The sequence below is a fragment of the Coturnix japonica genome, chromosome 4 (genome assembly GCF_054131305.1).
Source record: "Coturnix japonica strain WE chromosome 4, WE-NBRP24, whole genome shotgun sequence".
NCBI lineage: Eukaryota > Metazoa > Chordata > Aves > Galliformes > Phasianidae > Coturnix > Coturnix japonica.
The window spans coordinates 90,747,110-90,770,394 of record NC_140666.1 but is presented as its reverse complement, the minus strand read 5'-3'; the positions used below and the strand labels follow the sequence as shown (position 1 = coordinate 90,770,394).

At 63.0% G+C, this 23,285-nt stretch overlaps 3 protein-coding genes across 39 annotated transcripts in view; 2 read left to right on the top strand and 1 right to left on the bottom strand.

Annotated features, from left to right (window-relative positions):
* Window positions 1–479: 479 nt before the first annotated feature.
* LOC107306815 (retinol dehydrogenase 12) lies at window positions 480–3,715 on the top strand. 4 transcript variants are annotated; one of them, XR_014946100.1, is made up of 6 exons: window positions 480–1,044; window positions 1,847–2,086; window positions 2,157–2,246; window positions 2,407–2,537; window positions 3,201–3,307; window positions 3,419–3,715. XR_014946100.1 is itself a non-coding variant. In XM_032441604.2 (6 exons), the coding sequence occupies exons 1-6, from the start codon at window positions 888–890 to the stop codon at window positions 3,599–3,601; spliced, it is 966 nt and encodes a 321-aa protein (XP_032297495.2). In that variant the 5' UTR covers window positions 705–887; the 3' UTR covers window positions 3,602–3,715. The 4 variants fall into 4 exon arrangements, 3 of the variants coding, with proteins under 3 accessions (XP_085403774.1, XP_085403775.1, XP_032297495.2); XM_032441604.2 differs by having other exon boundaries at window positions 705–1,044; window positions 2,349–2,537; XM_085547648.1 differs by having other exon boundaries at window positions 673–1,044; window positions 2,157–2,537.
* On the bottom strand, window positions 3,668–22,616 carry LOC107306827 (uncharacterized). Of its 4 annotated transcripts, none has more exons than XM_085547630.1 (4): window positions 22,386–22,616; window positions 5,766–5,922; window positions 5,529–5,695; window positions 3,668–4,981 (listed from the first exon to the last, which is right to left on the bottom strand). In XM_085547630.1, exons 1-4 carry the CDS (start codon window positions 22,491–22,493, stop codon window positions 3,707–3,709), a joined length of 1,707 nt encoding a protein of 568 aa, XP_085403756.1. In that variant the 5' UTR covers window positions 22,494–22,616; the 3' UTR covers window positions 3,668–3,706. The 4 variants fall into 4 exon arrangements, with proteins under 4 accessions (XP_085403756.1, XP_015705671.2, XP_085403755.1 ...); XM_015850185.3 differs by lacking the exon at window positions 22,386–22,616 and adding an exon at window positions 8,068–8,248; XM_085547629.1 differs by lacking the exon at window positions 22,386–22,616 and adding an exon at window positions 5,991–6,406.
* The window catches only part of DCTN1 (dynactin subunit 1), a 38,895-nt gene continuing 22,221 nt past the window's right edge, over window positions 6,612–23,285 (top strand). For 8 of the 31 annotated variants that reach the window (XM_085547618.1, XM_085547616.1, XM_085547612.1 and 5 more), the window contains exons 1-5: window positions 6,612–6,643; window positions 9,515–9,652; window positions 15,332–15,580; window positions 17,585–17,663; window positions 19,526–19,557. In XM_085547618.1, the coding sequence (XP_085403744.1) occupies window positions 15,353–15,580; window positions 17,585–17,663; window positions 19,526–19,557 (339 nt within the window). In that variant the 5' untranslated portion in view covers window positions 6,612–6,643; window positions 9,515–9,652; window positions 15,332–15,352. Of the gene's footprint in view, window positions 6,644–9,514; window positions 9,653–11,380; window positions 11,705–15,331; window positions 15,581–17,584; window positions 17,664–19,525; window positions 19,558–21,798; window positions 21,823–23,285 lie in introns of those variants that run through there. The other 23 variants (XM_085547601.1, XM_015850173.3, XM_085547598.1 and 20 more) reach the window with 8 other exon arrangements.

Here is a 23,285-nt window from a genome sequence, read left to right as displayed (position 1 = left end):
ACTGACAGGCAGTGAGAGTCACTTCCATAGTGTGTTTCCCTCTCTGACCATGGGGTCCTCCGGGACACATAGTTCTTCTTCTCTGTGCTCCGTGTGGTGTCACGATGTGAAATACCATTAGCAAACGTTACCAGACCATGACGGGTGATGCTTAGGGTCAGCTCTGCTGGGGCAGGAGGTCAGCAATGGGGAAAGGGGAGATGATACAGAGAGGAATGGCAGCGTTGGCCATGACCAGTGCGGGGAGTGTCTGTCCCGGGGTTATCCCCGATATCAGTCTGTGACTGGGGGGGGGGGGGGGGGGGGGGGTGCTGCCCCTCGGCTCCGGGAACCCAAAGTGCCCCAAAGGCGGACAACCAGGACATGAGCCCTTTAACTGCCGCCGTTCTACACGATGTTCTGATGTGGAATAGACAACAGGAGTCACAAAAGCACAGCGGTGCCGAAGGTGGATGCCCGTAGAGGGGAAATAGCACCGGAGCTCACGGCGGGAGCAGGAGAAGGTCCTTGGGAAGAGCCGCGCCCGCATCCCCGGGATGGAGCCTCCGGTGGAGCGGGGCGGGCAGGGGGCAGCCCCGGGGAGCCCCTCCGGCGGCTTCCAGCCACACGGTGAGCGGCCCGGGGTGTCACCCGGGACAAGGTGCGCTCGGCCCGCTCCGCCGGCCCTCCCTCCCGTGCTGCCCATCTCCGCTGTGTGTCCCGGGGCCAAATTGCAGCCGCCCGTCCCTGCTCTGTGCCCCGGCGGCCGGTGGAGCTGCCGTACGCTGCTGCGGGGCGAGCAGGACGGAGCTGCGCGGTGCCACGGCTGCGGGGCCGGGTCAACATCCTCAGCTTGGACTCTGTCCCCCGGCCGCTCCTCGGTGCCTCAGCTGCCCCCGGGCGCAGCCATGGAGCTGCCGAGCTTCTGCAGCCACCAGTTGTGGTTCGTGCTGTCCCTGCTGCTGGGGCTGCTGCTCTGGGCCACGCGGAGACGGACCTGGGACCCGCGCAAGTGTCCCACCGACCTGACCGGCAAGACGGTCATCGTCACCGGAGCCAACAGCGGTGAGGGGGGGGGTGGTGGCACCGGAGGGACGAGGGGCCGCGAGGGGCTGCGAGGGGCCGCAGGGCGTCAGGCGCTGCGCAGTGGGGTGGGCGGGTGCAGGACGTGTGTGATGCGTGGGGCCGCGTGGGGCCGCGTGGCGGCTCGCTGCTCTCCTGCTGCCCGCTCTGCTCGTGCGGCACCGACGGCTGCAGGAGAGGAGGGCGATGCTCCCCGGGCTGTGCGTGCCGCGCTCCCGCTGCCCCACAGTTCATTGCCAGCCGGGGAGTGCACCCATCAGCGCCGCTGCCCGGAGCCGCTTCACGGCCCCACGGCCGGACTCTGCCCCCGCCGGGTTAACGACCCTGCGGGGATGCCGGGGATGGGGCTCCCGTCCGTGGACGCAGCGCGGGTCGGTCTGTCGGGCTTTCCCTGCTCCGTGTCCCCGCTGCTCCCCCCGCAGTGCTGGGGCACAGGGTGGCTGCGCGTGTCCCGGGCTCCATCCCACTCCCGTCGGTTCCTGCCCCGTATCAGCCCCCACTCACGGCCGTACCGGCCCCGTGCTGCCGTGTGGGCTCCTGTGCTGCTCCGTGCCCACGAGCTGCAGCGCTGCCCCTTCCCTCACCCCACGGCAGCTCCGTCCCCGTCCCGTCCCCTCTGCGCCCCGTTTCTGCCCGGTGCTGACGCTCCGTTCCCCCGGTTCGCGGTGCTGTTCGGTGCGGAGCTCCCGGCGGTGCCGGCGTGTGGATCCCGCTGCCACCTGCCCCGGAGGTCGCGGACCCCACGGATCCCACGGTCTGCGGGCGGCGTCCCGCTGTGTTACAGGGATCGGGAAGTGCGTGGCCATGGAGCTGGCCCGCAGGAACGCCCGCACCATCCTGGCGTGCCGCAGCCGGGAGCGCGGCCAGGCGGCGTTGGAGGAGATCCGGGCGGCCACCGGGAACCCCAACGTGGTGCTGCGGCTCCTGGACAGCAGCTCCATGGCCTCGGTTCGGGCCTTCGCCGGGCGGGTGCTGCGGGAGGAGAAGCGGCTGGACGTGCTGGTCAATAACGCCGCCGTCACCGGTACGACCCCCGCCCACCGCGACCCCACCGCGACCCCACCGCGGCCCCACCGACCGCGCGTCTCTTGCAGGGCTGCCCTTCGGAATCACGGCCGAGGGGCTGGAACGGACCTTCGCCACCAACTACCTGGGCCCGTTCCTGCTCACCAACCTGCTGCTGGGTGAGCGCGGGGCTGCGGGGTGGGCGCGGGGACGGCCGGGCTGGGGGTGCGGGGGGGTTGGGGGGGTCCGGGGCCGCCCCGCTCATCCGTCGCTCCGCTCAGACCTGATGAGGGCGTCGGCGCCCGCCCGCATCGTCACCGTGTCGTCGTTCCGGCACAGCGCGGGCAGCGCGGACGGCCGGTACCTCACCGGGCAGGAGCGGCCCGGGGGCTTCGACCGCACCTACAACAGCACCAAGCTCATGAACGTCCTCTTCAGCGCGGAGCTGGCGCGGCGCCTGCAGGGCACGGGTGGGTGCTGGGCCGGGACGGGTCGTGCTGGGCCACGCCATATTGTGCCGTGCCATATTGTGCCATGCTGTGCTGTGCTGTGCCGTGCCATGTTGTGCCATGCTTTGCTGCACTGTGCTGAGCTATGCCGTGTTGTGCCATACTGTGCTGCACGATGCTGGGCTGCACGATGCTGTGCTGTGCCATGCCATGTTGTCCCATGCAGTGCTGAACAATACTGTGCCATGCCATGCCATGCCGTGTTGTGCCATGCTGTGCCATGCCATATTGTGCCATGCCATGCTGTACCGTGCTGTGCTGTGCCATGCCATGCTGTGCTGTGCCATTCTGTGCTGTGCCCCCGTTGCGTTTGGCTGCAGGCTCCCAGGCACAGAAGCACTTCAGGGCTGCCCACCCATCCCGACCGCACAGCAGTGCCGTGGCTCGGGGCCTACAGGGGGGCTGCAGGGGCTCAGCCCTTTAGGAACGCCCCGGGACCCCCATGGACACGGGCTCGGGGGTGGCTGCATCCCTGTGGGGTCGGGGCCCTTCCTGCTGCCCTGGCTGGGTGCGGACCCTCAGCCCTATTTCTTTGGGGCCGTCCCGCTGTCCCGCCCGTGGGCCCTGCCCGGCACGGGGGGCTCTGCCCGCTGTGGGGCAGATGCTGACGGTGCCGCCGCGCAGGGGTGACCGCCAACAGCCTGAACCCCGGCGTGGTGAGCACCGGCATCATGCGCAACTTCAGCTGGGCGCTGCGCGGCCTCTTCTTCCTCATCAGCCCCTTCCTCAAGGTGAGCAGGGCCAGCCCCGGCGACGGGCCTCTGGGTGGGGAGGGGGCGCTGGGGAGGGGGCGGCGGGGCCCCCGCTCAGCCCTTATCTCACCCCCCATCCCGCCCCGGCAGTCGGCGCAGCAGGGCGCCGTCAGCACCATTTACTGCGCCGTCTCGGAGGAGGCCTCGGGCATCTCGGGGAAATACTTCGACAGTGACTGCAGCCTCACGCTGCCCTCCGCAGCCGCCCGGGACGCGGGGCTGGCCCGCAAACTTTGGGAGGAGTCGGAGCGGCTGACGGGGCTGAGCCCGTAGGGGCAGCGGCCCCGAGCCCCCCGTTCCCGGTAGGAGCCGCGACGGGGCGGTGACGGAGCGAGCGAGCGCGGTGCGGGTGCTTTATTAAAGGCCTCGTGGTGAGCGCTACTCCCAGCTGATGTCCAGGTCCAGCCGCTGCTTCCGCACGGTCTGCACGAAGCCGTCGTAGTCGCGGCGATGCACGTCCCGGCAGCGGGACACGTCGAGGCGGCGCAGGCGGCCGTCGGAAGCCAACAGCAGCCGCACGGTGCGAGCGGACACGCGGCTCTCGACCAGCGACAGCTCCTGCAACTCCCGCAGCGGCGGCCCCGGGGCGGCCAACACCGTCTCGAACACCGAGTCCAGCGGCAGCGCGATGCCGAGCAGGCGCAGGCTCTGCAGGCGGGGGCAGCGGCACAGCAAGGACGCCAGCGTGGCTCGCAGCAACAGCCCGTGGGGCGCCGGGACCGGACCGGGCAGCGCCAGGGAGAAGCGCAGCAGGCGGGGCAGCCCGACGGGCAGCAGCTCCGTGTCCCAGCGCGGCGGCTCCTCGGGCGGGTCGTTGTCGGGGCGGGTCGTTGTCGGGGGCAGCAGCTCCGCGCTGAAGTCCCGCAGGTCGGGGCAGGAGCCGAGCAGTTCGCACAGGGCGAGCTCGTCGTGCAGCACGAAGCCGTGCAGCGCCAGGCTCTGCAGCCGCGAGCCCAACCGGCGGAACAGCGGCAGCGCCTCGAGCAGCGCCCGGCCCCGCGGCCCCGAGCACGACAGCTCCAGCCGCGTCAGGCGGCCCCAGCGCGGCAGCGCGTCCCAGCCGCCCGTCGCACCGTCCCCGAGGGACGCGGAAACGTCCTCGGCGTCGGGGCACACGGCGAGCGCGGCCGCCAGCTCCGGCTCCGTCAGCTCCTCCAGGCGCCGCAGCGGCAGCGTGACCGGGGTCCCGCCGCGCCGCCCCAACAGCTCCCGCAGCGACGGGAAACCGTCCGCGGCTGCGGCGCCGTCGAGCCGCCCCGAGTGCAGGAGGCCGAGCGCGGCCGGTACGTCGCCGTGCGCCAGCACCTCCAGCAGCGGCAGCGCCAGCAGCACGAACGACACCGCCGGCACCGCGCCGCCCCCCGCCGGCTCCAGGCCCCGCGCCACGAGGACGCGGAGCGCCGGGCAGCCCGGGGTCCGTTCCAACGTGTCGTAGGCCAAGTGCAGCAGGGCGCGGGGCGTCACCTTCCTGCAGCGGGACACGTCCAGCTCCCGCAGGCGGCGGCAGCTCGAGCCCACGGCCGCCAGCACCTGCACGTTGGTCTGAGTGTCCGCCAGCCCCAGGCGGCTCAGCAGGGGCAGCTCCTCCACCAGGTCCACCAGCACGTCCGCCGACAGACGGCTGCAGCCGTGCAGGTCCAGCGCGCTCAGGTTCTGTGCCCGCACATGGAGCTGCGTCAGCGCGGCCGGCGCTGCCCACGGTGCCCACGGAGCCCACGGAGCTCCCCGACACCCACGGGCGGCTCAGGACGCTGCAGCGCCGGGAGGGGAGAACCAGAGCCCCGCATCCCCAACCCCGTGTCCCACAGCAGCTGCCAGACCCTGCCCCATGCAGCGCCAACAGGGTCTGCTCACAGCCCCACAGCAGGCACCCCCTGCCCCCAGCCCGGCCCCACAATGGTCACCCCCTGCCCACAGCCCAGCCCCACAATGGACACCCCCTGCCCACAGCCCAGCCCCACAGCAGACGCCCCCTGCCCACAGCCCGGCCCCACAGCAGACACCCCCTGCCCACAGCCCAGCCCCACAACGGACACCCCCTGCCCACAGCCCAGCCCCACAGCAGACACCCCCTGCCCACACAGCCCAGCCCCACAGCGGACACCTCCTGCCCACTGCCCGACCCCACAATGGTCACCCCCTGCCCACAGCCTGGCCCCACAATGGACACCCCCTGCCCGCGCATCCCGTCCCCGCTCACCTTGCAGCGCACGCCGATGAGCTGCCCGATGGCGTTGCTGACCAGGCTGTGGCAGTGCTGCAGGCTCAGCTCCTGCAGGTGGGGCAGCAGCAGCAGATGCAGCGCAGCACGGGACAGGCGGCGGCTCTCGCCCAGCAGCCGGATGAGATCCTGCACCAACGTGCCGGCTGTGGGCACTGCGGGTCAGACGGCCGCCCTGCCTTCATCCTCCTCCTCCTCCTCCTCCCCATTGCTCACCCAGGTCGTTGAAGGGGCCCATGACGAAGCGGAAGCTGTACTCGTCCAGGTAGTTGTCGCTGTAATCCTTCACCCACACGCTCTGCATGTGCTGCACCAAACTCTGCAGGCAGAGGCTGCCCAGCGCCGGCACCGCCTTCCTGCGGGGCATCGGGGGCTGCGGGGGGAACGGCGGGTGAGCGAGCCCGGAACGTCATGGAGCCCGGTCCCGTGTTGGGTCCCAACCCGTGTAGGATCCCGGTCCATGTTGGGTCCCAACCCGTGTTGGGTCCCGGTCCCGTGTTGGGTCCCGGTTCCGTGTTGGATCCCGGTCCCATGTTGTATCCCGGTCCATGTTGGATCCCGGTCCATGTTGGATCCCGGTTCCGTGTTGGGTCCCGGTTCCATGTTGGATCCCGGTCCATGTTGGGTCCCGGTTCCATGTTGGATCCCGGTCCATGTTGGATCCCGGTTCCGTGTTGGGTCCCGGTTCCGTGTAGGATCCCGGTTCCGTGTTGGGTCCCGGTCCCGTGTTGGGTCCCGGTCCATGTTGGATCCCAGCCCGTGTCGGTCCCGTTGCGGTCACTCACCGTCCGTTCCCGTTCCCGTCCCGTTCCCGTTTCCTCCTCCGTCCCGTCCCGTCCCCTCCCCCACGGGGCGGCACCCCCCCCCCGCCCGGCATCACTGGTCTCACTGCGCACGCGCGAATCTGCCCGGGCCCTTCCTCCTGCCCCCCCCGGGCTGCCCACAGCGGTGCCCGCTCCTCCCGTCCTGTCCGTCAGCGGTGCCGGCCGTCAGGCGCGACGCGGGGCAGCCCGAGGGGTCCTCAGCGGGGGCTTGGCGGCCGGGCGGGGCTGTTGGGCCGGCAGAGCGGGGCGGCGGCCTGAGGGAACGGCGGGGTGAGGGAACGGCCGGGACGGGACGGGACGGGACGGGACGGGGCGGCCATGGCGGAACGGGGCGGGGCGGCAGCTCGGGGCAGGCCGCGGTGACGGCCGGGACTGACGGGGGGGGCGGCCTGAGGTTGAGGTGTCGCCGGGTCGGGCCGCGCTGGGGCCCGTTGTCCGGTCGGGCGGCGCAGCCCCGGCCATGGGGGGGTTGGGGGCGTTGGGGCCATTGCGGGATGTCGGGGGTCGTTTATAACGATGGGCGATGGGGGGGGCACGGAAAGCTGCGGTAGCTCCGGTGCTGCGGGGCGGGCAGCGACATGTGCGGCCTGATGGTCAGCGGGGTGACCGAGAGCCGGCGGGGTGACCTGGTGGCCCGGAAGGCCCACGGCTGTATGGGCTGCAGGCACAGAATGTGGGCAGCAGGGCAGGGAGCTGCTCAGCCCCTCTGCTCTGCCATGGGGAGACCACAGCTGGAGCACGGCATCCAGTGCGGGGCTCCCCATTCAGAACAGACTGGGAGCTGCTGGGAGAGCCCCGTGGAGCTGCTGGGGGCCTGGAGCACCTCGTGATGGGGACAGGCTGAGAGCCCCGGGGCTGTGCAAGGAGAGAAGGCTGAGGGGATCTGAGCAGCACTGGTGGGATCTGCAGGGCAGGGGGATGGGGCTGGGCTCTGTTTGGTGGTGCCCAGTGCCAGGACAGGCAGCGGGCACAGGCTGCAGCCCAGGGAGCTCCATCCGGCTGTGAGGGGGGCAGAGCCTGGCACAGAGCACAGGGGGCGGGGGGTCTCCTTCCTGGAGATACCCAAACCCAGCGGGATGCTTTGTGTGCAGCTGCTGTGGGGAACGGACCAGGGGTGGGACTGGGGGAGCTCCGAGGTCCCTGTGTGACTCATCACTTCCCTGCACTCAGCGCAGCCCCCATGCGGTGCCTGCTGCAGCTCCCTGCCCTCAATCTCCAATAGGGAGGGCTGCCCTTAACGCGGGATGCAGCGCCGTGTTTTCCCATATCGAAGATGCTGCCAAGGTCTGTCCGTGTGACCTTGGGCAGGTTTCTTTGCCTCTCTCCTCCCTCAGCTCTGTGCTGTCAGGCAGCGGCTGTGACCTACTTCACAGGGAGGATCCCTGCCAGATTAACACGAGGTGCTCAGGAAATCCCTTTGGAACTAGTGGGGGGAGCCATCAGCAATTTAGTGTTTATGGTTTCTGTTCCTGCTATTCTAAGCAGAAGGGGAGGCTCCAGGAGCTGGAAGCTGAGCCTCCCTGTGCAGGCAGTGCTGTCCCAATGCAGCACAGCACAGAAGCGCTGAACAGCGGTGGCTGTTGCAGGGCTCACATCAGCTGTGCTCAGTGTGCCTGGGGCAGTGGGAGCCCAATGGGGCTGGTGGGGTGATGGGGAGGGGTGGGGGGGGTGGGGAAGCAGCGGAGAGCACTGACCTGACCCTGCTGGGCTGCGGCATCCTCTGCTCCGTGCTGCTGTGCTGCATGGCTGGGGGTCCTGGCCGTTTGCTTTCAGCTGTTGGAGAGCCTTCCCTGCGTGCTGCAGGGTGCAGAGCTGTGTGCCCGCTGTACCTGCTGTGCCCCCCGGCTTTGTTGCAGCGCTGTGGAGCGGTGCTGCAGCCGTGCATGGCGCAGGCTCACTGAGCTGCCTGCAGGGTCCTAAAGCCCGCGGCTGTGCTGGCGCTGCGCCACTCGCCCATCTCTGCTGCCTTGGCTTTAGCTGATGTGGGGTCCAGAAACCTCTTGCTGCCTTTCTGTGTGGGATGCCATTACCAGTGCGACGTTAATGAAGGCGTTCAGTGGTCTGGCAGGTTTTCTGTGTGTTATTGGGCTTGTACATGTGGCTGTATGGGAGCAGAGAAGCGTGGCTGTCCTCCTACCTGCAGTGCTGGGGTAGGAGCTGCAGAGCAGAGCTCCTCTGGGTCTTGTGTTGTCCCAGGGCAGAGCTGTGCCCACCCTGTGGGGTGGTGTTGGTGCTGTGGGGTGCAGAGCTCAGGGAGGGGTGCAGACCTGCAGAGCAGACAGACTGGCCTGGGCTGCACAGGCCCACAGTGCTCATCCATTCCAACCCCCTGCTGTGTGCAGGGTCACCAACCAGCAGCCCAGGCTGCCCAGAGCCACATCCAGCCTGGCCTTGAATGCCTGCAGGGATGGGGCATCCACAGCCTCCTTGGGCAACCTGTGAACAGTGTATCACCACCCTCTGGGGGAAAAACTTCCTCCTAAATCCAACCTAAACCTCAGTTTAAAGCCATTCCCCCTTGTCATACCTTATGCATCAGAAAGCTTTGCTGAAGCAGTTCTGTGTGGACAAGGGGAAATGGTTTGGAGCTGAAGGAGGCAGATTGAGGCTGGATGTCAGGGGGAAGTTCTTTAATGTGAGAGTGTTGAGGTGCTGGAACAGCTGCCCAGAGAGGCTGTGGATGCCCCGTCCATCCCTGGAGGTGTTGAAGGCCAGGTTGGATGGGGCCCTGGGCAGCCTGGGCTGGTATGAAATGGGGAGGTTGGTGGCCCTGCCTGTGGTGGGGGGTTGGAGCTTCGTGATCCTTGGGGTCCCTTCCAACCCAACCGTGCTGTGATTCTGTGTGTGCCTGTGAAGATGGAACTGTAACAGGGTGGAGTTCTGCTCTGTGTAAATAACAGCTGGGAGCTGCTCCGTGTGCCTGAGCCCACCGGGTGCAGTCCATGTTTGAGCTGCTCAGCACGGGGCTGGGTCTTGTCCCAGGCTGCTGCTCTGTGTTCCTCAGCCTGGTGCTGCCGTACCCCTAAGGATGGGCACCCAGCAGGAGCTGCCAGCCCCGTGGCCTGGCCCACAGCGGGTCCCAGTGCTGCTGCTGGCATAACTCTGTGAGGAGCTGCTGTGACATTCCTTCCTCTTTTGCAGGTGTTTGAGGATTGCTGGCAGCTCAGCAAGGAGGACACTGCATTGTGAAGCATGCCCTGGGCCGGCCTGGCTCAGCCCCTGTGCTAACACACTCCTGAGCAGCAGCACAGAGTGGATCCAGCCAGCTCCCAGCACACGGTACGTGCTCCTGTAGTGCAGCTTGGGTTCACTAATAAAAACGCCACCTCATGTTGGCTTCTCATCTTCTGGTCAAAGTTCAGTTCTTATCCAACATCCTCGTGGTGAAGGAGAGCAGGAAGCAGAGATTGGCTCTCCTGGCCCTTCCTGAAGCGATGGTTGTCTCCTGAAGGTGCTGTTATACCACGCTCCTGCTTTGCTGAGCTGTGAGTGCTGCAGCATTTGCCTGTGTGTAACCCAGGTGTAAGTGAGCCCAAACTGGGCTCCTTGCCCTTTGTTGGGAGCTTTTTTGCGGCTGTTGCATGGAGGTGAAAGCTTACAGCTGTCATTGCTGTCCTTCCTGGGCCCTTTGGATGTGCTGTACACATGGCCTTGTTTCAGGCTCTGTATGAATGTTGTCAGCTCCCCAATGAAGCAGCAGCACATCCATGGAGCAGACGCTGCTGTGGTGTCCTTGTTCTGTGCGGGGAGCTGTCTGGGCGGCCTACGAAGGTCCCTTAAGGACTGCGATCCTCTATTGAAATGCAGTGTGTGCTCTTACTGGGAGTATCTCTGTTCCCTTCTCCTTCACGTTGCTGCCTTTGATTCCCGCAGTTGTACGTGTGGGGATGAGGGAGGTTTGATGCCATTTCTGAGCTGGGTCCTGGCGGGTGCTGCTCCTCCAGAGCTGCTGTGGGGCTCAGCAGGGCTTGGTTCAGCACTTCTGCAGCGCTGGGTCTTGTGTTGGATGTGCTCCATCCCTGGAGCCGATGGGACTGACGGGAGGGCGGAGATGCTGCTGACTTTTGGTAACTTCTTGTGGTGGATTCGTGTGTGTAAGCAGCACCTTTAGGACAGTGTATGGAGAGGAGAAGCAGCTTCAGCTCAGGTGTGTGTTGGTTGTGCAGTGGCTGACAGGTTGTGGCTTCCCTTTGTGGCAGCCTCCTGCAGTGGGAAGCACGTTGCTGCACGCAGTGCAGGTCATTCAGAGCTGGAGGACAATGGTGATGGCTGGGGATCCCCACCCCACTGTGCCCACCAAGTGTGTCCATCAGTGCCACAGCTCTTCGGTCCTTGGTGCCCCTGGGATGGTGACCCCCCTCTCCCTGTGCAGCCCCTGTTGGTGCCCGGCCGCTCTGCAGGGGAACCAGCTGCTCCTGGTCTCCAACCTGAGCCTCCCTCATGAGCCCAGCTCCATGTGAGCTCTTTGTTCTGAGGGAGGTGTCCGTGTGCTTTGCCCAAGTGGCCACGGTTTGTCACAGCCCCGTCCCTGTGCCGCCTTCTGCCCGGCCTGTCCTTGCTAAACAAACCTCATCTGGGCACAGGGCAGCACAGCAGCTGGCACGGAGCTTGTGGTTCTTGTTGGCCCATAGTAGAACATTGAGGAGTTGTCCACGGCTGTGCAGGAGATGAGGGCTGTTGTGGTTGGGGCATCGCTCTGCTGTGTTGGTGCACCCAGCCATCACGGTGGGTTCCCCTCACCCCCATGGGGACCTGCTGGGGGCGGGTGCTGCTCCCTGCAGCGGCTCCTGACCCCCCCCTATGGGCACTGCTGTCACCGGGGGCTCGGTGCTGTGAGCTGTGGGTGCTGGGGGAGCAGCAGTGCTCCCCAAAGGCCCCACATGTCAGTGCTGGGAGGGATGTCTTAGTCCGGAGGAGCAGTCAGGACTCCTGGCTTCGTGCCCCGTCTCTCCCTGGCCCGCAGCGCAGCCTGTGCCGCAGCAGCAGCCGGGCCGGCAGCGTTAGGACCCAGCGGGCTGTGCTGCGGTGATGAGTGGGAGCGCAGTACGCAGCTCCGGCAGCTGCGCTGGATTCCTGCGTCCCCGTGCGGAGCATCCATCCATCCCCGTGCGGAGCATCCATCCCATCCCAGCCCCTGCCGGACCATCCATCCCCTGCCCTCTCACTGCCACCCGGTGAGCGCGGCCGGGGCCGATGAGATCAGCCGCAGCCTGAAAGCACACGGCGTGCCGCTGCCAGCCATGAGCTGAGGCCATTATTTAGGAATAATAACCCATCGGAATAAAGGGCCGCGGCAGCATGGCCCAGAGCAAGAGGCACCCGCACGGCCGGGTAAGTTGGGGGAGGGAACTTATGGGCAAACTCGTGGCTGTGCTGCGGGTGCTGCGCTGTCACCACCCGCTGCAGTGCTGGGGATGGACGTCGTTGTGCTGAGCTGCTCCCTGAGCGCTGCCTCTGCGCCGGCACTGCCTGCCAGGATGCTGGAGTGGCTGCATGTGCCGCTCGCTGCGTCCTTTGGGTTTCAATGAGTCTCTGTGTGCTGGTAATTATGGAGGATAATGCAGTGAGCTGTCAGCGAGCTCCGCGTGGCAGAATGGCTCAGCACAAAGATTGCGCCTTGTTTTCCTCCCCGCGCTGCGGTTTTTCTCCCTCTGTGCTGATCCCCCCGGGCTGCCTGGCGAGGTGCTGAGCTCCCAAATGCCTGCAGGCCTTTGGTGTGGGCAGCACAGCCTGGGCTGGGCCTGGCACTGTGGCCTTCCCCGGGCTGGGCCTCCGCCGTGCTGCACTGCTGCTGTGTCCCGGGCTGTGCAGGTGGGCCTGCAGGCTCCGCTGGGAGCTGAAGGCTGTGTGTGTGTGGCAGCTGATGTTCTGAGGCCATGAAGCTGTTGTACCAAGGGGCAGAGTGCTCCCATGGGCCGGGAAGGTGTCCTCACACCAATGGGTGCTGCTCAGCCCCACAGGTTTGTTGCCACTGAGCATCCCCGTGTTGCTGGGCAGCAGGACGAGGAGGTGACATTTCAGACCAAGGTTGCCACTCAGCTGGGTATGGGGTGCTGTGCTCCCAGCTGGGTGCGGGGTGCTGTGCTCCCTGCTGGGTGTGGGGTGCTGTGCTCCCTGCTGGGTATGGGGTGCTGTGCTCCCAGCTGGGTGCGGGGTGCTGTGCTCCCTGCTGGGTGTGGGGTGCTGTGCTCCCAGCTGGGTGCGGGGTGCTGTGCTCCCAGCTGGGTGCGGGGTGCTGTGCTCCCTGCTGGGTATGGGGTGCTGTGCTCCCAGCTGGGTGCGGGGTGCTGTGCTCCCTGCTGGGTATGGGGTGCTGTGCTCCCAGCTGGGTGCGGGGTGCTGTGCTCCCTGCTGGGTATGGGGTGCTGTGCTCCCAGCTGAGTGTGGGGTGCTGTGCTCCCTGCTGGGTGTGGGGTGCTGTGCTCCCTGTTGGGTGTGGGGTGCTGTGCTCCCTGCTGGGTGTGGGGTGCTGTGCTCCCTGCTGGGTATGGGGTGCTGTGCTCCCTGCTGGGTGTGGGGTGCTGTGCTCCCTGCTGGGTGTGGGGTGCTGTGCTCCCAGCTGGGTATGGGGTGCTGTGCTCCCTGCTGGGTGTGGGGTGCTGTGCTCCCTGCTGGGTGCGGGGTGCTGTGCTCCCAGCTGGGTGCAGCTCTGTTCCCTGGGGTCTCTGAGGTTGCAGCTGGGAATGGGCACCGTGGGGCCATCCATCCCTTGCCACATGCAGTGCTGTGCCCTGGCATTGCGGGGCTGAGTGCATGTGAGCAGTTATCTGTGCTCTGATCCCTGTTCTGGCTGCCTTGGGTCGCCCCTTACTTGGAGGCCAATAGCACTTAACCCACAGCTGTGCCTCTCATCGCAGGAGTGCAGCCTCTGTGCTCAGCCGTGCCCACAGCTTCAGCTGTGTGCAGTGAGTGCTGCTTTGAGGCGCAGTCACTGTGCTGGCAGTATGGGGCCATGTCAGTGCTGCAAACTTCTGCCTGGGGTGAGGGGGCAGAGCCCTGGGCTGCGCTGCATGCAGAGGGTGCAGCTCCTCCCGTGGGGGGGCTCAGAACCACCTGGACACTGTGGGCTGTAGGATCCAAGCTGCCCCGCTTTGCTGGGTCAGCAATGCTGGGCAGCCCAGCGCTGCGGTTCTGTTTGGACAAAGCACACTCATCCCACGAGGGGAGTCCTTTGGAATTCCATCTGGTTTTCAGGGGCTGCTAATGAGCCAGGCTGCTTTTGGTCTGTTTTCTCTTTTTCTTTTTTTTTTTTTTCTGAAGAAACCTGATTTGATAGATTTATAAAATCATTACACTTCTATGTTGGAGACTGCAAAGCCACAGCCCTGCTTTTGTTAGGTTTCATTGCATTGAGTTTTTTAACACTGATGCAATTATAGATGTGAGAAAGATGTTAACTTGCTTTGTTACTTCCTTGTCGTGGTGCATGCCCATGTGTGATTAATTGGCTGCTGTGTTAATTATAGCATCTCATGGCTCAGGTGAAGAACGAGCCATGAAACTGATGGTGTCTGTGAGGCCAGGAAGGGAACGAGGACAGAACTTCTGCAGGAGGTGACTGGGGTGGAGCTGCAGATGGACTGGACTGTGGGGCAGGGGGCTGCACTGTGCTGGGGGAGACCAGAGGAGCTGTGAGGGGGCTGCTGCCAGCACCACAGCTCTGAGTGAGCTCTGAGGATCAGAGAGATGTAGAACCAGGGCATGGCTGGGTTGGAAGGGACCTTAAGGATCAGAGAACCATAGAACCGGGGCATGGCTGGGTTGGAAGGGACCTTAAGGATCAGAGAGCCATAGAACCGGGACATGGTTGGGTTGGAAGGGACCTTAAGGATTAGAGAGCCATAGAACCAGGGCATGGTTGGGTTGGAAGGGACCTTAAGGATCAAAGAGCCATAAAACCAGGGCATGGTTGGGTTGGAAGGGACCCCCATCCCCACCCCTGCTGCAAGCTGGGTGCTCCCACAGCTCAGGGCCCATCCATGGCCTCGGGCACTGCAGGGGATGGGGCACCCACAGCTGTAGGCAGCACCAGGGCCTCACCATGAAGAATTTCCTCCTCTCATCTGCCCTACAGCTCAGTTGGTGGGGTGAGGTGGAAGAGCTGCCCTTCCCACTGTGCTGTGCCATGGAGCCTCACGTGCTCTGCTGTTTTTAAGGCAACTCTGCTGTTTTTAAGGCAGCCTCTCACGCTTTCCCTGCTTGGCAGAGGTGCTGCGCCCCGTGAAGGAAAGTGCTGGAACCCCCAGCAGTGAATGTCTGGGAGGGAGAACTACCTGAGCTGGCAGTTTGTCTCAGACTACTCGTCAGATTAGCATAACGTTGTGCTTTGCTCTGGTAATGCAAATGATTTCGGCTACCTATGTGCACAGCTGCAGAGGAGAGCCCTGTGCTGAGTGCCTTTCAATAGCTGGGTTTGTGGAGGGGCAATTAGCATAGCAATTCGGCAATTAAAAGGTCCGGTTGGTGTAGCTCAATGGCAAAGTAGCCTTAATTCCATCTGCTTTCCTCAGGCAGGAGGCAGCATTGGGTTGGGGGGGGAGAAGATGCCAGTGTGTGTCTGCTCCCTCCTTCCATAAACTGCACCCGATCTGTGAATGTGACACAGGGTCCCAAGTGCTGTGACTGAGCTGCTCACCCATCTCCTTCCCCATGCTCTGACAGGATGCTCAGCATTGCTGGTAACCTGGGTAATAAGGCACAGATTGCACCCATGTCTGCTGCCAAACTCATCTCTTGCCAAAGCTGTTCCACAGACCCCTAAAGCCTCTCTGAACAGGGGCTGTGTCCTGGTGTGCTGCTGTGTGCTGAGCAGCAGGCAGTGCTCCTGTCTGGGGCAGAAGGAATGACATCCCTCCACCTCCTGGCTCTGCTGGGGCAGCACCCTCAGCCCTCCTCCACCTGTTTCTCCCTGCTTCCACCACCCGTAGGTAACGTGCTGCTGTTTCCCTCTGTTTGCAGGCATCCAGCGCCGGCCCCAGGATGAGCACGGAGTCGAGCAGCAAACCCCTCAAGGTGGGCTCCAGAGTGGAGGTCATCGGGAAGGGGCACCGTGGGACCGTGGCCTACGTCGGGGCCACCCTGTTTGCCACGGGCAAGTGGGTCGGGGTCATCTTGGATGAAGCCAAGGGCAAGAATGATGGCACCGTGCAGGGCAGGAAATACTTCACCTGCGAGGAGAACCACGGCATCTTTGTGCGGCAGTCACAGGTACGTTTCATTGCATGAGTGCTCTGTGATGGGCTCTGCTTGCTGGGCTTGGGGTTGCCTGGACTGATAGAGGAACGTGGCTCTGCACCCACTACTGGGGGAGGAAATGCTCGTCCTTTGCTCCCTGTGAGCACAGTGCTCAGAATGCAGAGTGCTTTGAGTTGGAAGTGACCATAAAGGCCATCTGGTCCCACTCCCTGCGGTGAGGGGGCACCCACAGCTCCATCCGTGCTCAGAGCCCCATCCCCTGCCCCTGGGGCTCTGCACCACCACTTGCCTCTCTGTGCAACCAGTGCCTCACTTAAATACTTTTTCCTTACACCCAGTCTGAATCTGTTCTAGTTTGAAGCCATTTCCCCCTGTCCTGTTGTACAGACCCTGCTCTGGAGTCTGTCCCCTCCTTTCTCACGACCTCTTCAGACACTGAAGGCTGCTCCCAGCTCTCCCTGGGGCCTTTTCCTCTGCAGCTGCACAGCCCCAGTTCCCAGCCTCTGTTTGCAGGGAGTTGTTCCGTCCCTGGGATCATTTCTGTGGCCCTCCTCTGGACACACCCCATCAGGTCTGTGTCTCTCCTGTGCTGAGGACCCCACATCTGGACACGGTGCTCCAGGTGAGGCCTCACAGTGCAGAGCAGAGGGGCAGACCTCCTTCCTGTCCTGCTGGCCGTGCTGCGTTGGTTGAAATCCTGGGCGCAGTTGGCTTTAGGGCTGTGAGGGCACACAGCTGCCTCGTGTCCAGCAGCCATCCACCAACAGCCCAGGTCCATCTCAGCAGGCCGTACTCTGTCCCTGCATCCCCGGTGTGCCCTGACAGCAGGGGCTGCCTTGACCCGGGTGCAGACCTTGCGCTTGGCTTTGCTGGATCTCATGAGGTTCAATGCTCAGCCTCCAGGTCCCTCCGGTAGCATCCCATCCCTGGGGTGTGTCACTGCACATCAAGCTTGGCTCACCCACAGGCTGCTGAGGGTGCCTTTGGTCCCACTGTCAGTGTCATGATGAAGGTACTGAAGAGCACTGGTCCCAGCACTGACCCCTGAGGGGCAGCACTGTCACCCATCTCCATCTGTGCATTGAGCAAATAATGCTCTGAGAGTGATCTCAGTGCTGCAGAATACAAGCCTGCCTGCTGCACGCTGCCCCTGAGCTACCAGCAGGAAAGGTGTGGGCCCAGGGCAGGGTGCTCCCCTTTAACACTGCTCACCTTACGGTAAATGTAGCCCATGAGCTGGGTTGAGCTGCTGAGCTGTCGTTGTCCACACGCTGTGGGTAGGGGCTCTTCTCCATTCCAATTTCTGCCAGCAGTGCAGCCCCACAAGGTGATGTAGCTCCTCAGTGCCGCGCTGGCAGCGCTCCTGGCACAATGCTGTGGCACAGCAGGGCTGTGGGAAGCCCTGGGAGCGGTGCCACCTCCCTCATCCTGCCACCTCCTGTAACACAGACACTGATGAAGCTTCACAACATTCCAAATTTCTGATGTACGACTCCAGAAATGCACTGCTGGGAGAATTCCCAGAGCTGCTCCTCAGCTCTGCTCTCATTGCTGGCCATGCAAACCTTTGCCTCATGATGTCACTCAGCTGACGGTGCCTGGGCCAGATGTGCACTCACAGCCGGGCTGTGGGGGAACCCTTTCCCTTTTCCCACTCTGGGTACTGTGGTTTCAGTGTGTCCAGCAGTGCTGTGACTGCTGTGCTGCCTGTGCCACCAGCTCCATCCTCTGTTTGGGATCACGCTGCTGGCACCGGGGCTCCTTCCCAAGCAACAAACCTCAGTTGGTGGGTTGTGGGTGGTTTATTCGTCCTTCCAGCTCGGATGTGTCTGTGCTTCCACCTTCACAGCAGAGCTGGCAGCTTTCATTGTGGACCCACGAAGCCTCTGCTGGCTGCCAGCGTTCCAGGACCTCAACTCAGACACAAACCTGCTCCTGAAGCGTGCAGCCTGCTGCAGCTCTGGGTGACGTGACTACGTGGGGTTTTGGCACTCACACTCCTTAACCCTTTTCCAGATCCAGGTTTTTGAAGATGGAGCTGACACGACGTCCCCAGAGACCCCGGAGTCGGCCGCGCTGAAGGTCCCCAAGCGAGGTGGGGTTCTGTGCCCAGGCGTGGGGTGGGGAGCTGTGTGTGCTGGGTTGGGCCATTTGGGTGCGTGCCATTGAGCCTGCCTGCCCCTGCCAACCACTGCTGGAGCCTCAAGGGCCCTTCTCCCCTCTGGGCAGCTTTCCCTTCCTCTGAACCTCTGTTTTTGTTGAGCAGTTGTTTGGTGCTGTGTGTAGGGATCCCAGAAAAGAGCTCTGATGGTTTCCCATCCTGGACAGCTTGTGGGCAGTGCGTGCTGAGCTGAGGGGTTCTGTCTGTGGGTGTGTGTTGAACACAGAGTGGTTCCAAGTGGGGTCGCTTCCTTTGGTTTTTTCCCCCTCTCGTGGCTGCTGGAAACTGAACTTTCCCTTTTCTTGGCCAATGAAGCCACCATTCAGCTGCATCACAGAGCCATTAGGGTTGGAGAAGCCCTCCAGGATCCCCACCCCACTGTGCCCACTGACCTCGTCCCGCAGTGCCACCTCTGGGGCTGCTCCCAGCTCAGTGTCCCCCCGCTCCCTGGGCAGCCCATGTCGGTGCTTCACCTCTTCACCTTCACCAAAAAGAAATTGTTCCAAATATCCAACCTGAGCCCCCCCTGCAGAGCGTGAGGCTGTTATTGAACGTGCCCCATGGCAGCAGGGGTTGGGATGGGTTGTGAATGGAAATAACCAGCACTTGTACAATCCATGCAGTCTTTCAGATCTGACTTAACAGGTGAAGGTGCAGTTTTTCTTGCTGCAATTTGGTACTCAGCACCCGGTACAAAGAGCCTGGGGGGCTTTTCCCCACTTCTCCTTAGGTCTGTGCATTGTGGGTCTGTTGGAATCTTCCTGGGGAGAGCTGCCAGCCTGGGTTGCTGTCACTGCAGGCAGAGCCTGCTGCCCGCTGCCCTCTCCCGCAGCCTCCTGCTCCCATCCTCACTCCCAGTGCATAAACCTGATGTGGATGGAGCTGTGCTGCCTGGCACATGGCAGCAGTGCTGCTCTCAGCCCTCAGTGCTGTGGCACAGAGCGCTGGGCTGATGGGGACGGTGCCAGGCAGGGGGTGTTGGTGCTGACAGGAGATGCCATGGAAATAGCAGTGCTGCAGCTCTGCAGTACCTGTGCAGATTGCCTGGCCCTGCATGGAGCCCTGTGCCCACCGAGCAGCCGGACTGCAGCAGGGGATGGGACTGTGCCAGCCCCCTGCAGGGACCTGCATGGGAGCATCCCAGCAGCCTCTCCACGCTCACATTGCGGCATGCACTGCACACAGCGGTGGTGCAGAGAGCAGAAAGTCTGAGTGCAGGGATGTGGCCTCCTGGGGGGCTGCAGGGCTACATTACAGCTGGGGGTGGGGGGGGGGGGGGGTGGCATTCTGTCATGTCAGCACCTGGGTTGGGTGGGGGGTTGGGTAGCAAACATCGTCACTGCTCTTAAACACTGTGGGTTTGCTCAGTGGGATGTGGGGGTTGGCTCTGCTCAGCCCGGGATGTGTGAGCTGTGTGTGTGTGGCTCTGGATGTGCAGGGCTGTCCCGGGGCAGAGCTGTGCTGCTGGATGTGGGGAGCACTCCCATGGGGCTCACCCTGCAGCCTGGTGGATGCTCTGCTGTGTGCTTCACACAGAGGCTGTGCTGCAGGACCTGGCACTCCCCGAGCTGAGTTGGTGCTGTGGCTTTTCCCCCAGCTGGTATCTGCAGCTCCCATGGGGGTCCCTCCTCCTGCACACCTATGCCCCAATGCAGCCCCATCTCCTGCTTTATTTATGCAGAGCTCTGTGCTCTCTCTGCTCAGCCTGGCACAAACACACTGTGGGTTCTTTCTGTGCACAGAAACCAGCTCCTTTGGGCCAACGGTGACAGTTTTGTTTCTCTTTCCCTTTGCAGATTCCCTGGATGCCGCCAAAGGCAGCAAACTGGTGAGTGCTGACCCCGCACCGTGAGCTGCTGCAGGTCCACTCTGCTGGTTTTACTTCCATTACCATCCATCTCCCCTCTGAGCGCTGCAGTCCCGGCAGGGGGAGCTCAGAGATGCACCCACACAAAACCTGCTGGGAGGGCAGGGTTCCTCCAGCCTCTATATGGTCCTTTTCAGCTGAGTGCTCCCTAGTGGGAATCCCTGTGGCAAAGAGCACCCATCGAACCCCTGGGATGTTTGAGGTGCCGAGAAAAGAGACGTTTTGGTTAATGACAAGAAACCAGTAAGGGGCAGAGGGGCAGATTCCCAGCACTGTCTGTGCTGCAGCCATTAGTCCAAGCTCAGCCAGCAGTGCAGCACACACACCCCGTGCGCTTTGTGTCTGTGCCCCTTACAGAACAGGGAGAACAAACAGCCACCCCTGCAGGAGGAGTGCTGCCCCTTGGAGGATCTGAAAGCAGCATTCTCTGCTGCGTGCATAGGGCTCACAGAGGAACCTGCATGTGCTTCTGAGCACAGGAATCCCAATGCTTGAGGCATTGTTGTGGCTGCACTGCATCCGTGGGTGATGTATCTCAGGGCAGTGGGTCCCCATCTTGTTGCTGACTGCTCGGAGCCCAATGGCTTCCAGGAGTGGGGGGTGGGAGAAACCCCTTCCTGCCTTCAGTGAGGGGTCGGGGCATTTCGTGGGGTGCTGAGCGCTGCTTGGCCTCCTGCTGCCTTGTCCTGTTGGGTCAGCATCTGCCACTGCAGCCTCTGCTGGTGGCCCCTTGTCCCCCCGTGTTCCCCACCTGTGACATGGAGCATCTCATTCCCTGGCTTTAATTGTTCACCAGGGTTAACACACAGCTGGTGGAACAGGGGTGTGTGTGGCCCTGGGGGTCTGCACTGCGGGGCTGGGGCTGCTGTCCTGCTGCTTCTGATTGCTCCCTCACCTCCCTGAGGCTCTGAAGGTGAATTAGGGCTGGTGCTGTCACACTGCTCCTCCTGGCGCTGCTTGGTGCTGCTACAGTGGGGATGATTTGGTGTTTATTCCCTGCAAAGCAGCCGCTCTGCCCTGATGGCCCTTCACACCCGGACTCCTGACAGCAGCTCCCTGGTTCCTGGTGCCTTGGGGTTGCATCCCCAGCCCTGCAGGTGCCCAGCCCAGGGCTCACACTGCACAGCGTGCCCACATCTGCACTCAACACACTGCCCTGCTCCCACCACCCCCCTGCAGCTGAGCTGTGTCTCAGTGCTGTGGGTCCTGGGGTGACCTGAGTTTGTGCATCCCAATCTGGGAGGGACCCATAAGGACCGTCAGGTCCAACTCCTGGCTCCAGCAGCACTGCAGTCTGAGAGTGCTGTCCCAGCGCTTTGTGAGCTCTGGTGACAGAGCCCCATTTCCTAAGAGAGTTCCTATAGGTGGGTGCAGTGCAGGAGCTCTGCAGCCTCAGGACTCAGGGACTCCTCTGCAGGAGGCTTCTCCCACACTGATGGTGCAGTGCATGGAGGCCACGCGAGCAGGGATGGCTTCCTGCTGGTATCAGGTTGTAGGCTTTGCTGGGGTGCAAAGGGTGGCTGGAAGGGCCACCAGGCTGAGTCTGTGAATGCAGAGCTCAGGGCTGCTTCAACCCCCTGCTCCTGGCTGAGGTGGAAGAGGTGGAGTTGCCCCCTTCTGCTGGAAGAAACACGGCCCTGCTTTTCATTGTGGGCATCCCCAAATCCCCCTTTAGATGAAAAGGAGCAATTCTGTCCATTCTAATGAGAGCGCCTCCAGCTGTTCTGTGGGGAGGAGAGCACTCATTGCTGCCTGGGGAGAGCATCGGTCCCTGCAGTCTATGGGGTCTGGAGGGTGGGAATGCAGGTGGTGGGGGGGGTCTGTGTGGGCTGGGAGTGGGGCTGGGCTGCCGAGGACCCCCCCCCTGCTGGCACAGTGCTGGGGGCTGCTGCTGTGAGTTCCTAACAGCACGCACTGACCCCAAGCTGCTGTGCCAGCCCAGTTTGGGAGCCAAGTCAGTGGCACCGCCGTGCACTGGGGGGTTGGGAGCACACTCCATTGCCTGCTTCCCTCTGTCAAGGCTCCGTATGTTGGTTTCAATCGGTCTGAATGCATTTCTCTTCCTGGTTGTACGTGGTCTTTCAGCCTGGTGGATGCACACCCAGCTCTAACGGTGGTGGTGGCTGAGCAGAGAGCTGTTCTTAGCGCCGCCATCCGACCCCGTGAGCTCTAACTCTCACCTTCTATTTCCTCCTCATGCAGCGTGGAGCCAAACCCAAAAAGGTGGTGCGTTTTTGACACTCTGTGTGTTCCATCCCAGCTGCATGCATCGCCGCGGGTGCATCCCAGCCCTCCCCCTCCATCTCCAGCTGCATGTCTGCTCATTGCATGCCCCCCAGCCCAGCGCCTCTCCCCACACAGGGCAGGTCAGTGTGGTGACCAGGCGTGCAGCCGCAGGGTGGCTGTGTGCCCTGCTGGGTTTGCACAGCGCTGCTCTGGGTGATACGTGATGATCTGTGGCTCCGTTCTGGTGGGGCTGGAGCTGCTGTGACGGGGCAGAAGGTGAGAGCTGGGCCAGGTGCCGGGCTGTGCTGACCCGGGGGGGGTCACTGCTGTGTGTGGTGCTGCCCTGCTCCTGGCCCACCTGTGTGCAGTGCCCAGCACAGGACCTGCAGTACCACTCATCAGTTATAACTGCATGGGGTGAGGGAGGGAAGGGTCATCCTACAAGGAGGGAGTGCTAATTCCATACCTGCTGCTTAGGGGTGGTTTGTTTGCCATGGAAGGAGGGAAGAGCCACCGCTCAGAGCTGGGCTTGGCACAGCCCGGTGCAAGCAATGGAATCATACCTGCGTGGTCCTCTGCCCGATAGCAGTGTCCTCTGCTCCTTTTGTGCTTCCAGCTGCTTCCATTCGGGTCTGGGGCAGGAAGGCATGGCAGGAATACTGTGTATTCATCCCCTGTGCCTGCAGTCTCAGTTCTTGCCGTGCTGGTTTACATGTTGTTTGTGCTCAGAGCTTCTCATGCCTCCGTCGTTGGGAAGAGCTGCTCCGTGTGGGTGCTTTGTTCCTTTACCTTCCAGCCCCCATCTGCTGGGCTGTGGGGCAGTGGGGCTGCCTGCAGGTCGTGCTGCCATCTGCTCTCAGCTCCGTGCTCCTCTGTAGCAGCAGCAGTGCTGAGAGCTGTGCAGAGCCCGTCCTGTGGGCGCAGTGTGGAGGAAGGAGGGTGCAGGCAGGGCTCACACTGTCCCACGCTGCTCCTCCTTCCTCTGCTCCTCTTGGTGCTGCCCAGCTATGTGAGAATCGTGGCCTGCTTGGCATGGCCACAAGTAACCAACATTATTAGCAGGTAAATCCTCATTCATGAGATTGAGGTAGCTCCGTGCATGTTAAATATAGATTTAATCGCATTACAGGCTGCTACTTGCTGCCTTCCTGTGCCAGATGGTCCCTGTTCCCTGAGCCCCATCCCCTCTCCTTGCACCCCTTGCCTTTTGCTGCTGTCCTGGAGCCTCACTGTGGCACTCATTAGGAGCAGGTCTGACATACTGTGACACAGAAACTGTTTGGTGCTATCCGATGGGTTGGTGTTCCTGCTCCAGTGGCATCCCTGCTGCTTTCAGTGCTCCAGCTGGAGCTGGATTTTAAGTGTTTTGTTTAGAGCACAAGGGATCCATAATGAGCACAGCTTCATCCCTCCCCTCCATCCCCTGGTCCTGTGTGACCCTCCCTTGTCCCCCCACTCAGTGC